The sequence below is a fragment of the Diplotaxodon limnothrissa genome, linkage group LG20 (genome assembly GCF_057381915.1).
Source record: "Diplotaxodon limnothrissa isolate DT_005_m linkage group LG20, D_limnothrissa_male_GT1.1, whole genome shotgun sequence".
NCBI lineage: Eukaryota > Metazoa > Chordata > Actinopteri > Cichliformes > Cichlidae > Diplotaxodon > Diplotaxodon limnothrissa.
This window is the reverse complement of record NC_140615.1, coordinates 13884023-13898394: the sequence shown is the minus strand read 5'-3', so window position 1 is coordinate 13898394 and position 14372 is coordinate 13884023. Positions and strand designations below refer to the sequence as shown.

Genomic DNA, 14372 nt, shown 5'->3' with positions numbered 1-14372 from the left:
CTTGATGTTACTTCCTGTTAAAATTGAGTTTTTCCTTCCCACTGTCACCAAAGCGTAAATTCAGTCTTTATATAGAAATTACTCTTATAAGATAAGGATGATACTAGGCTGATATTCTCTCTCAGTTAACATGTAATTCATAACAGGTTTTTTTCCTCCCAAACAAAGATGCAGCCTGGCGGACAAGACAGAGACAATAATGCAGTAGGTCTGTTTGTGTACACAGCTGTACTGTAATCCACCTCCTCACTGATGTGCGTGAACAGCATCAGCGTCAACGAAAAACAGCAGTGGGCTGAGAGCTCCGGGAGGCTGCTGCGATCCATCCGTGGGTGGGTTTAGACAAGTAAAGAAGAAGCAGGTCTGCCTTTCCGCAAGGATTCTAATATTGCGAACGGGGCTGCAGATATAGGCTTGCTGTCTCCATCTGCGCTCCGTGCAACAGTAACCAAGTGGGGGCATAATGAAATTCATGTGCACAGACCGTTATCAGCTTGCTGTGCCAATCCCACGCTGTAAAACATGACATTTAATCAAAATCAAAATGGCCATCAGAATTCCATCACCAAATGTTTTTATTAGAAAATATTTTACACCTAAATCTATAAAAAACAAAAACAGAAACAAAACAGACCAAACAAAAACTCGCCAGGTAAAAAGCTTTGAGGGGGGAATTTCTGAGTTTAAAATCTGTGTCCATGATTATCCTGCAGTGTCCAACACCAGAGTTCAGTAAATAAACAGCACTGTTGCTGAGAGTAGTCTTGCTGGCTGGGTGTTTCAGTCAAGATACAATTTTCTGCCCTCCAAACTCAACTCCCACTGTGTCTGCAGTAAACATCTTCATTGGAACTGAACCAATTCTCTGACACAAGACTTAGACAAGTAGACAAAAAGGATATTATTAACTTAGGGCTGTAATTTTAAATTCTTTCTCACATGAAACCCTATCTCCCTCCACTGAATGCTTTTAGCTGTTTCTGTTCATTTAATCATTAATTTTCTGGGTTTGATGATCACCGAGGTTCTTTGTGTTTGAGGGTGGGAAAGCGTGAGCGTCTGCAAGAGAAGAAGTGAGCTTAGAAGTTGTCTGCGAGGTCCATGATCCTCTTCCGCTCGGCCTCTTTGAACTCATCGCTCTTTCCATCTCCGATGCTCTCGGCGTACTCTGCAATACATAAAGAAAAATCAGAGGATTAGTTGGCTTGACAGCACAGCCGTGGGCCTTCTAACTTTTGCGGTTAAACAGAACATGCTTGGAGCCAGAAATTGACAGAATTGGTCCTCCTCCGGCACTGAACAGGAGGCAAATGAGGGAAGAAAAACATCGTACACTTCAGGTTTAGGAATTTTCCTAAGAAGTTTAATTAGAGTAATGTAGGTTCAATAATTCATTTGTTCAATAAAACAGACAGAAAAACGCAAAGATATTCACAGAAAAACAAAAATTTATTAGATGGGTTTTTGTCAAAGCCACCAAAAACTAACCAGTGCTCTGGTCCTGAAACACCACCTCACTTCAGCTTTACTTTGTGCTGATTAATTTAAAACTGACTGAATACAAATATACTTTGAATTATGCATGCAAGCTGATTTGAGAAACTGACCATCAAGGGCCCTGGGGCAAGTCTGCAGTTCAGTTAGAAATTACTGGCACTGACGCCTGCTTCCTGCACTTAAAATGCTGAATAATTAGAAAGAAGCAGAGCAGAGATGCTGTAACTTCGGGAGGGAGAGTGAAAGCTATTCTCTGTATATTAAAAGGACTAAGCGAAAGGGAACTATGCATTAAAAGGCTTTTGTTATTAAATAGCCTTTCACTCTAGTCTAGACATTCTTCAGTCTGTACATCACTTTTCAACAAAAAGTCAAATTATAGGATGTTTCCTGTGGAAAGAAAGAAAAAAAAAGGGCTTTTCTATAATAAGACGCCCTGCAGCAGTGGCTGCACTGAAATCTACCCTGTTTCCTCAGTAACCGGTCCAGGTGTATTGTGTAGTGCTTGTACTTAAGTGTGGACTGCTCTACATTTGACTGTTTTCTTTATTGTCTGCCTCTCGCACGAGCCCTCTGAGACAGCGCGACGGTCGATTTGTGAGTCTAATGTGCAGAAAGTTGCAGCTGCCGCAGCCCCGGCGGAGTCCGTGCATCCGGCGTGTCTCTCACCCAGCCTCTGAGGCAGGGATTACACATTAAACTCAGGGATGTCGAGACAGAAAGATGGAATAAAAAAAGAAAAAAATAATAAAAAAAAGATTTTTCTCTGGGAGACACTTCAGAGAGAAGAGAATGAAGGGGGGCTTTCCTCACAAGAGCCCGCAGGGTTTAGGAGGATAAAGAATGGCTGCCAAAGACACAGAGAAGACTTTGCTTTTGAGGGTAGAAGGATGTTTTTATGTTATTAGATTGTACATAAAGGATAGTGACAGATGTAATAGGGCTGAGGACGAACCTCAAGAGATACTGTAAAAGAACACTACTTGTTTACAGATGTTCTAGAGGAACAGGCAAAATTATTTATTATGTTAATTCTGGTTTTATAAGGACCTGTTTCTTAATTTTTCATCGTTCTGACAAAAACAAAAGAAATCAGTTTAGACTTTAAAAAAAATGTGTTGATGCTCAAAAAGCAGGATATGGATATACAAAAATTTAAGTGTTTCCACGTGTCAAGAACTGGAGTGAGAAGTATCAACTATAAATTCAAAGAGAGCCACGCAGCACCGAGCAAGCCTGGCAGAGGTAGTCAAGGACACTGGAAAGAAAACAAGTGAGAGATATTTCTTGAGACCCCAGAACAAATGCAGAGACACGAGTGAACTTAGCCATGTTGGGAAATGTAGTCCCAAGGAAGATAATCACTAGGACCCTGCACAGGAATGGACCGTGAGGTTGCAGACCAAGAAAAGAGACACATTCAAGCCAGACTGAAGCACGCTAATGATAACCTGGAGAAAGATTATGTAGACTTCTTTGGCGAAAGAAGGGAGAGGTGTACAACCAAAGATCACAGTGTACCTGGAACTGTGAATCTCGTCAAGGTGGAAGGAATCATGAAAAAAGGATGTAGGATTATTTTGAAAAATAAACCTCAAGCAGTCAGCAGGTAAACTTAGTCTGGGTCACCGTTTTTATCTTCCAGAAAAACAAGAACCAAAGCACAAAGCCCTGATCTAAATTCTACTGAAAATCTGTGGGGTGAACTGAAGATCAAGGTCCATCCCTGACGACCATCTAATGTTAAAAAGCTTGAGAGATTCTCCAAAGAAGAATGGGCTAACATGCAGACATGCCTAGCACACCTGCTGGCCACTGTACGGCTACATCCTACAAATCTGTATCTATCAGAGTAGTATGGGAGAGCATTAATAGCTACAGTGGGGCAAAAAAGTATTTAGTCAGCCACCGATTGTGCAAGTTCCCCCACTTAAAATGATGACAGAGGTCAGTAATTTGCACCAGAGGTACACTTCAACTGTGAGAGACAGAATGTGAAAAAAAAAATCCATGAATCCACATGGTAGGATTTGTAAAGAATTTATTCGTAAATCAGGGTGGAAAATAAGTATTTGGTCACCTCAAACAAGGAAAATCTCTGGCTCTCACAGACCTGTAACGTCTTCTGTAAGAAGCTTTTCTGTCCCCCACTCGTTACCTGTATGAATGGCACCTGTTTGAACTCATCATCTGTATAAAAGACACCTGTCCACAGCCTCAAACAGTCAGACTCCAAACTCCGCCATGGCCAAGACCAAAGAGCTTTCGAAGGACACCAGGAAAAGTATTGTAGACCTGCACCAGACTGGGAAGAGTGAATCTACAATAGGCAAGCAGCTTGGTGTGGAAAAATCAACTGTGGGAGCAATCATCAGAAAATGGAAGACATACAAGACCACTGATAATCTCCCTCGATCTGGGGCTCCACGCAAGATCTCATCCCGTGGGGTCAAAATGATCATGAGAACGGTGAGCAAAGATTCCAGAACCACACGGGGGGACCTGGTGAATGACCTGCAGAGAGCTGGGACCAAAGTAACAAAGGTCACCATCAGTAACACACTACAACGGCAGGGAATCAAATCCCGCAGTGCCAGACGTGTTCCGCTGCTGAAGCCAGTGCATGTCCAGGCCTGGCTGAAGTTTGCCAGAGAGCACATGGATGATACAGCAGAGGATTGGGAGAATGTCATGTGGTCAGATGAAACCAAAGTAGAACTTTTTGGTATAAACTCAACTCGTCGTGTTTGGAGGAAGAAGAATACTGAGTTGCATCCCAAGAACACCATACCTACTGTGAAGCATGGGGGTGGAAACATCATGCTATGGGGCTGTTTTTCTGCCAAGGGGACAGGACGACTGATCCGTGTTAAGGACAGAATGAATGGGGCCATGTATCGTGAGATTTTGAGCCAAAACCTCCTTCCATCAGTGAGAACTTTGAAGATGAAACGAGGCTGGGTCTTCCAACATGACAATGATCCAAAACACAGCGCCTGGGCAACAAAGGAGTGGCTCCGTAAGAAGCATTTGAAAGTCCTGGAGTGGCCTAGCCAGTCTCCAGACCTCAACCCCATAGAAAATCTGTGGCGGGAGTTGAAAGTCCGTGTTGCTCGGCGACAGCCCCAAAACATCACTGCTCTCGAGAAGATCTGCATGGAGGAATGGGCCAAAATACCAGCTACTGTGTGTGCAAACCTGGTAAAGACCTATAGTAAACGTTTGACCTCTGTTATTGCCAACAAAGGTTATGTTACAAAGTATTGAGTTGTATTTTTGTTATTGACCAAATACTTATTTTCCACCCTGATTTACGAATAAATTCTTTACAAATCCTACCATGTGGATTCATGGATTTGTTTTTTCACATTCTGTCTCTCACAGTTGAAGTGTACCTCTGGTGCAAATTACTGACCTCTGTCATCGTTTTAGGTGGGGGAACTTGCACAATCGGTGGCTGACTAAATACTTTTTTGCCCCACTGTATTTCACGGTTCTTAAATGGCATGGTAATTGGTTTTAACTCGTTATTTAAAACCAGTAGCACTTTTAAACTCCTTAGCTGACCAAGTGCATAAAGTTGTCTTTGTCTACAGTGATTAGGGCTGTGCGATATGACACAAAATCTCATATCCCGATATAAGACATCTATCGTCCGATAATGATATAAATCACAAAAATGTAACATTTTCTGTAAATTCTGTGAATCTCGGGCAGCTCGTCTTGCGTGAAGTGGTTCCAGCTGGGCGTCGTGTATCTGGAGTCGAGTGTTTTAACCGATGCATGAAAGTATACAATTTTAGATATAAGTTGTAACGGCCGCCGTTTTCTTTGTGAGTATTTATTACGTGCTGCGGGGAAAAGCCTGTTCTAACGTCTAAGTCTAAGGTTTATTTTTTAGCACTTGACGGTCTTTTTTGCTTCTCATCTGAAAATACTCTGCATACTCTTTCAGGTGATTCAGTTTATTTTGAAAAGTCTCAACAGGATCTTGAGCTTTATTGTGAAAGGTTTATGTGGAACAAGCGGACACGTGACAAGATGGTTTTACCGTCGTTGTTGCTAAAGACAACACATAAAAACAGGCGCTTGTCCGTCCGTAGTGTGGTTATATTAAATATAAGAAAAAGAGAGAACTTTAAGAAATTAATGTAGCCACTACAGTGACCATCAGAACGATGAAAAAATATTGCCGTAAACAGTTTATTTTGCGACACCACGAAACAAACGATAGCGTAAAATTAAACATAAACGTTTTTATATCGTCATCCGATATATATCGTTATATTGAACAGCCCTAACAGTGATTAATAAATTTCTTTCTCTAACTCTTATTCAATAGGAAAGCTATTAACAACAACACTTTCTATGTTTCCTCACCACAACAAATAACACCTAAATGCAGCATGATGCATTCTTTTTCATTAGGAATTTTAACTTTGTAATGCCACTCATGGAAAGTAATGTCAACCTTTGTAGGTCAAAATATGTATGTATAAAATTTGCATTCAGAAATTCTAAAAGAAGAAAAATATTTCACATGATTTTAACACCATGCTTCAGTTGGAGATAGCATTTATCATGCTTTAAAGCCCACAGTACAGCAAAAGTATAGATGAGTAGACTGTAGTCAGTAAAAGCAGAATTTCAAGCCCCTGCAAAGTTGTAATGAATGGAGTAATTAGCCGAGTTTGGCCACTGTAATAATCATTTACATCTAGTCGAGGGACTGCAGTCTGTGGCACTTCCATGTTAGTTTCATTTTTTTAGGTCAATGCTTATTTCACTAAGATGAAGTCTGAGGTAAATCTGAGAGTAAATAAATGGAAAATGCCAAGCTGTGCGTACAGTTGAGTTTGACATTTATTGTCAGCTTTATGCAAGAAATTCATGCCAAGTTTTGATTTTCTCTTCTAAACAGCTTGAGCTAACACAGAGATTTTTTGAAAAATGCATAATTCTTTGACTGTTCTGTACAGTGAAACTTGTAGAGAGACAATGATAATACCTAATAGCTAAAACTATTAAAACTATTTAAGAAGAAGAAAAAATGGCTCTTTAAAGCACTAAGATGACAATGAGCTTAAATACCTAAACCCACACTTCTGCCAAGCTTAATTCTTGCCTTTTCTTACCTGATAAGAAGAGTATATTTATTTAAATGTTGAGTAGAGATGAACGCTACAGTGAGATTACCGGAGACGCCCAAGTGCAAAAAGAGATTTTCATATTTTTATGGTAAATGGACCAGTTCTTATGTAGTGGTTTTATGTAGTGGTACTTTACACAACTTTGCTCATTCATCCATTCACACAAGCACTTTTTTTCTATACTCTTTCTATACAAGTGCTCCTATCTAACATCCACACATTCGTAACTTGGGGTTAGTACTTTCCCCAAGGATATTTGGCATGCAGACAGGAGCAGACCTTACTTTACCACAAAAAAAATAACTGAAGTGAGACTGCAGAGATGTATTTAAGTTTGAGCAACATTAGAAAGAAGTTAGAAGTAAAGGCAGCATAGCACGCTACAAGAAGTGCTTCTAGAAGTACAAACACTGAGCTCAGGTCAGAAGACGCTCAGGATGACAGTAATCTGCTCGGGTTACTCCATCATTGAGTATTCAGGGGAGAGCTAGGTTATAGCAGGCCACAGCACTAGGCATAAAGTTAAGTGTAAAGTTAGACCAGCATCTGCAGATATGAGGATGCAGATTTGTCCACAGATTTGTGCAAATACAAAAGCCTTGAATGTCAGAATCAGGGATTTTAATTTGATCCGCAGAGGTTTGGATGCGAACGAGACTTACTTAAAAAGGCACAATTTTAAGGGTGACTGAGAAAAGCAGGCGAGGGGCAACTCAGAGAAAGCAACTCAACAAAAACATGATAATCTATGGCCTCTATTACTGCCAGCCTGTCATTGTGACCGAGTGCCAGTGTCTCCATGTCTATAAATGGTGTTGCAGTCAGCCACACAGACAGAGAGGTCAGAGATTCCGTGACTCTTCAACTCTCTGCAGAACCTTTTCTTTGGCATGCTGGTACCCTCTCCTTCTGTCACCACGGCAACACGGCAGAGGACAATACAGTAGTGAGCATCGCCATTACTCAGGTCAGCGACTGGGACGGATCTGCCATGAATACAAGGAGAATCATTTCCAGGAGCAGCCTCTGCAACGGCAGCCAAGGATAGGGACACGCTATAGGACTTTCAGCGTGATTACAGCTGCAGCTGGAGCACCATAAGTCATTTAAAACACTGCTAAACCAGTCTCAAGCCACTGTGATCCCACTGAACAAAGGACAGCTGGTACAGAATATGCCCACAGTGGGGTAACCTACCGTCTATAATCATCATGCAGTTTGCCTTTTAACAAACAAACAAAGAGAGTGGGAAAAAAGATACTGCAAAAGCTCTCTAAAATCTGGATACCATGACAACATTTAGCAAGACATAAGCTTCAAAAAACAATAATTGCTGCAAATGTTTATTTTCTTCTCATAAACCAGTTTCATCAGCACATCTAATAAACACAAATAAATTTTTATCTATGTCTATATTTTTGATATTTTCAGAGAAAGTCTGTGTAGGGTGGACTTTGCTACTTACATTAAATGCAATAGTTTGTATTTTTAATAGAGATGGCACGATACCACTTTTTTATGTCCGATACAGATATCGTAAATTTGGATATCTGCCGATATCGATATGAATCCGATATAGTGTGTTTTTTAATCAATAAAACGTTTTTTTAATATCTTGCTGCATTTTGTATAAGTTTTTACTCAAGTTTAAATAAATAACAACACTAAAGCTATTCTGTTATACCTGTACGTAAAAAAATACACTGCGCCCATTCTGTTGGTTTTTGTCTTTTGCCCTTCTCCCCCGTCCCTCTTCTCAGCTGTTTCTCTTTCCCTCTTTCTTTCTCCCCTTCTTTCCCCCAGTCAAGTCTGTCCCGTATTCAGTAAGTGAAAATAAAATAAACAATAAAAGGTGAATCAAATGGACCATTACGGCAAGGCTGGGATGGTCAGTTTGGTAAAGTAAATCCGTTGGGCATCTTTCTTTACCTTTAGACAACAATTCTGATGGCAAAAGAGCCAAACGGGACAGGCAAAAAAAAAAAAAAAAAAAAAAATACACTGCGCCCAAAATATTTCATAGTTCAGCAACACTGATCAATCTAATAAACTTAAACCTATTCCATGCTCCCTATTCTGGTATTTTAAAGAGTACTTAGCAGAAATATTCAACAACCTAACTAAACTCCCAGCAAAAAAAAAAAAATAGGGAACCACCCTCCACCTCATGTTGCTTAATCGATGTAATCAAATTTAATTTGATGCAGGGGGAAAACTGCACAGAAATAAATTCTTTTTCAAGAATAATTAAATAGATTCAACGTCTTTCTTCAACAGAATTGCAGAATTCACAGATGGTACTTTCCCAAAGGAAAAAGTACTATAGCTTACTAGGGTATATTAGACTTAACAGTTACTACACTGAACAAAAATATAAACGCAACACTTTTGTTTTTGCTCCCATTCCCCATGGGATGGACGTAGAGACCTAAAATTCATTCCAGATACACAATATAACCATCCCTCCCAAACAGTGGTCACAAATCAGTCCAAATGTGTGGTAGTGGGCACATCTGCCATATTGAGATAATCCATCCCACCTCACAGGTGTGCCACATCAGGATGCTGATCTGACATCATGAGTAGTGCACAGGTGTACCTCAGACTGCCCACAACAAAAGGCCACCCTGGAATGTGCAGTTTTGTCTCACAGCAAAATGCCACAGATGCCACAAGCAATGAGGGAGCGTGCAATTGGCATGCTGACAGCAGGAATGTCAACCAGATCTGTCGCCCGTGCATTGAATGTTCATTTCTCAACATAAGCCGTCTCCACAGGCGTTTCAGAGAATATGGCAGCACATCCAACCGGCCTCACAACCGCAGACCTCGTGTAACCACACCAGCCCAGGACCTCCACATCCAGCAGGTTCACCTCCAAGATCGTCTGAGACCAGCCACCCAGACAGCTGCTGGAACAATTGGTTTGCACAACCAAACAATTTCTGCACAAACTGTCAGAAACCGTCTCAGGGACGCTCAACTGCATGCCCGTCGTCCTCATCGGGGTCTTGACCTGACTCCAGCTCGTCGCCGTAACAGACTTGTGTGGGCAAATGCTCACATTCGATGGCGTCTGGCACGTTGGAGAGGTGTGTGCTTCACGGATGAATCATGGTTCACATTGTTCAGGGCAGATGGCAGCTGAGAATGTCCCAGTTCTTGCATGGCCAGCACCGGACATGTCACCCATTGAGCATGTTCGGGATGTGCTTGACCGGCGTATACGACAGCGTGTACCAGTTCCCACGAATATCCAACAACCTCGCACAGCCATTGAAGTGGAGTGGACCAACATTCCACAGGCCACAATTGACAATCTGATAGACTCCATGCGACGATGTGTTGCACTGCATGAGGCAAATGGTGGTCACACCAGATACTGACCGGTTCTGGGTCCCCAGACCCCCAATAGCGCAAAAAACTGCACATTCCATGGTGGCCTTTTGTTGTGGGCAGTCTGAGGTACACCTGTGCACTACTCATGATGTCAGATCAGCATCCTGATGTGGCACACCTGTGAGGTGGGATGGATTATCTCAATATGGCAGATGTGCCCACTATCACACATTTGGACTGATTTGTGACCACTGTTTGGGAGGGATGGTTATATTGTGTATCTGGAATGAATTTTAGGTCTCTACGTCCATCCCATGGGGAATGGGAGCAGTAACAAAGGTGTTGCGTTTATATTTTTGTTCAGTGTATATACAGTAATGGATTTCTATATATTTTACATCAGATTAAAACTTTGGGTGTAAGATTCAGATAATTATTTATTAAAAGCTAGACATTTTAAATGAGAATAAGAAAGAAAAGTATGTCTTTGTGCCCCCTTTTCCCTGTTCATGCCCTATCGGCCCCCCTGGCTAAACTTTGCTAGATCCGCCCCTGCACAGTTACAGCCGTCAGCTGCGTAGAAAAAGATCCTGGTGTAGAAAGTAATATTAAATAAATTCTAACAACAGCTTATCAAGCTTAAACGTGCTGCTGTTGTTCAGCCGCTGGTTTCCTCGTTCTGGTGAGAAGTGGGCCAAAAACAAAGAAGGGAGACGGACTCCCGACAGAAAAGCCGATCAGCTGATCATTGATCAGTTTCACGATTGAAGTAGCAGGAGGAGAGTGAGAGAGGCAGTCTCTCCATATATTGGTTGTTAAGCTTACCATGGGAATGCTTTACAAACATTCAGAGATGAACTTACACACTTGCTTTACTTCTCTCTGGGATAACTTCCTCGGAGATGAAATGCCTGATTGCTAGCAAGGCTACAAATACACACAGCCGCTCTATCACGTGATGCATACTGCTGCAACTTGCTACGGTTATGAGCAGAGTTACGCCGTGTAGCAAGTTTTGTGAGGTGCTTTTTTGATATTTAATGGATCGGATTACATTTTTTATTTCTTGCCGATATCCGATCCAGCAATTTGGGTCAGTATCGGACCGATACCGATACGTAATATCGGATCGGTCCATCTCTAATTTTTAAGTCTTGCAAGTTCTTTCTTTAGTACATGTTCTTACCCCACAGGATACCATGGGAGCCATAATTTCTAGTCCCTGGAATAAGGGCTTGACATTACTTAACTGTTCTTTTGTGATGGGAGGGTGAGCAAGGGTTTCAATATTTTTGGTCAACTTCCACCTTTAGCTTAAATACAGCGTAAAGACTTCTTTTGCACCTTTTTCTTTCTTTACCTCTTGAAGGCCGACTAGGCGTAAACCTTGAAGCTCTTTTTTGAACTTCTTATAGAACAAAATAACAGAGTTTGCATCAGCAGTTAGTCAGGGTAGTCTCTGATTTAAAAACCCCAAAACTATTCTAACATCTTTATTGATATAAAGATTCATGCCACAAGAATGTGCTGCAGGAAAGAACCCAACTTCTTAATCGACACAGTCGCTTAAGTACTGTTTTAGTCAACGGTACAGTTCAATGGCACAAAGGCTGGTTTTCATTGTGTTAAAATAATTTGAAGTGGAGACTTTCAGTTTTATTTGAAGGTATTACACTGAATATTTAAGAATTGCATTCATTTTTGTCCACTGTAGGCTCAAAACTACTAGTATCATAACTTTAAGTGTAAGAATTAGCTTCAATACTTGGGTAAAAATCCAAGTATTATTATACAAGGTTATCACAACTGAAACATTTTAAAAAAGGCAAATCATAAACCTCAGAATTCAAAACCAAAAACTTCACAACACAAGCAAAATTGTTCCTGCGGAGCAGTTTTTTATTCTTCAGTAAGCTAAAGCCGTTAAGGTCAAGATAGCAGAGCAGGCGACACACACTGCATGTGCTTAACCTTTTCCTGTGGTTTAACATTGACCGGGTGGGGCACTTGAAATGGGAGATGGCTCCACACACTGTGGCCTAGTAGAAAGGGTGAGGTCACTGAACCACACGCGCGCAGATGAATTATGATAGACATATGCAATGGCTCTAAGCTATTATGTATGCGGACGCATAGTTATTTGCAGAACACATAAACACAATATAGTTTATGAAAAATAAGTCACATCAAGATCATGCAAGGAAACCTAACATGCACATTAATATGTAGAAAACATTCAAGGGCAGGCACGAGTACAGAATGTAAACTGAATCAGAAATGAAGTAAACATCTGCAAGGATTTCCTCTCAAAGGTTTGTTAATATCTAAAAAATATGCAGATAAAAGCAAGCAAGGACATGTGCGTACAAATAAACATGGAGACATGCTAATGGCAATCACTCACACACACACACACACACACACACACACACACACACACACACACACAAACTCTGTAAGTAAGCAAAAACATAGTGTGGACAAGCACGATGTGCGTGTATGCAAATATGCAGATGAAAACAAAGAGTCACACAGCCACATTTAGGATACAAATTCCTGCACACACGCACACGGGGAGGACTGGAGAAATGCCACGCTTGCTGGCAGTGCCATGTGTGACGGATGGCTCTATCTACAGTGTTACATGCCACAGAGAGCCAGAGGGTGTGTGAACGGAGCCACGTCCTCGAGCTTTATCCAACAATGATACGGGAAGGATGGATGTCGCGCCGCGAAGGAAATAACACAACCTGCTAGGTCTTTGACGGCAGAAAACAAATATAGCACGAGGAGAAATCTCTGGCTAAGTGAAAAAAGTGAATAAAGGACAGACAGACTGTCTCTGCTCTACTCAGTGATAATATGATCAGTTCAGATTTGCAAGCCAGGCTCAATTTCATCATATTGTTTTACCATCTGCAGAAAGGTAATACAATTAACAAAAACAAAACAATCACATCTGCCTGGATATTTTAGATGCTCGATTTTATCGTGTTTATTTTTCCATCTGAATTGTCTATATCGTAATAGTCAGGACAGTCTAAATATTAAAGACACCCCTCTCATACAAGGTGACCTCTGCTACTGCAAATGCAAAGGAAGAATATACTAAACAAAGGTCAGAGTGACAGGGTCTCCCCAGGCCTACTTCTTTGTTCAAGAGAACAGGAGCATATGACATTATTTGTGGTATTTTATTATATTCCAACCTAACCACTTTGGCAGGCAAACAGCACAGGCTTGCTATCAAACAATAACCAGAGCCAAAGAACAGCGATTATACCATCATTTTCCCCTGAAATGCTGTTTCCTTGCCAGGCTGAGAAGCACTTGGAAACAGGATTTTACAAAATGTGTCAATAAAATGCACTTCTGAAAGTAATATAAATCTCTGTGGGTGTAAGAGCAACTTTTGAAGGCACCACTTTGCCCTTTCAAAATATGCAGTTTTTCTACTTTTATCCTTGTTCACTAAGGTGAAGGATCTGCGCTTTTGGGCAAGGTCCCAGATCAACCTGTAGATTTGATATAAAGTCACGGGAAAGGCCTGTGCTGAGAAATGTGTCACTACAGATTATTCTCCCATTTGCAGAGTATGAAGATAAGGAGAAAATTATTTCACACTTTCAATTTGATAGATGAGGACTATCAGAATGGACGTTTTTGTCAGAATTCTTCCAACTGCTTTTTTTAACGGCGCAAGGAATTTATAACATAGCATTTCTAAGCATACAATAACATAATTACTTCAGAAAAAGCAAAAGCAGTACTATTTGCCTTCTGAAAAACTAACCTTTTTATCAAACCACTGCTGTGCAATGATGCATTTCAACTTTATGTACTGTAATACTCAAAGTTTGTAAAATCAAGCTAAAACTGAGGATTTTCTTCCACAATATAAAAACTTCAGCGAGAGTTTGAGCTGTCACCTGTGAAAGCATCATGCCAAAAGAACTCAGTTTGGACTTGAGAAAATGAAGGATATCTGAAGATTTCAACAGTCAGAAGCCAAACTGGATCTGGGTCGTCATTTTGTCCTCCAACATAAACACAACTCAAAACATGCGTAGCTCCTTGTAAAGAAATATCTCCGTCAAATTTGTAGAAGCTTGAGAGATTTGCCAAAGAAGAATGGCCTGGGGAGAAGGCGTGTTACAGACTTGTTGCAAACCACAACAAACGACTGCAGGTTGTTATCCAGCAAAAAGGAACTGATTGATTTTAACCCTGGCTTTTTTGGGTTTTTGTAAAATAACTTTGCCTGTTTGCAAAGTAAAATAACATAAACATCCAAAATAAAAAGCTATGTTCAAAATTCTTTACTCACGTTAACAGCGCTTAAAAAAATACTAATAACCTTTTGTGTATTGATCAAACACATTTATA

At 40.8% G+C, this 14372-nt stretch overlaps 1 protein-coding gene across 1 annotated transcript in view; it reads right to left on the bottom strand.

The window, feature by feature from the left end:
• Positions 1-564: 564 nt before the first annotated feature.
• Positions 565-14372, bottom strand: part of ctnnbl1 (catenin, beta like 1) — an 82571-nt gene continuing 68763 nt past the window's right edge. The window contains exon 16 of the mRNA XM_085344516.1: positions 565-1168. Within this exon, the coding sequence (XP_085200642.1) occupies positions 1080-1168 (89 nt within the window). The 3' untranslated portion in view covers positions 565-1079. The remainder of the gene's footprint in view (positions 1169-14372) is intronic.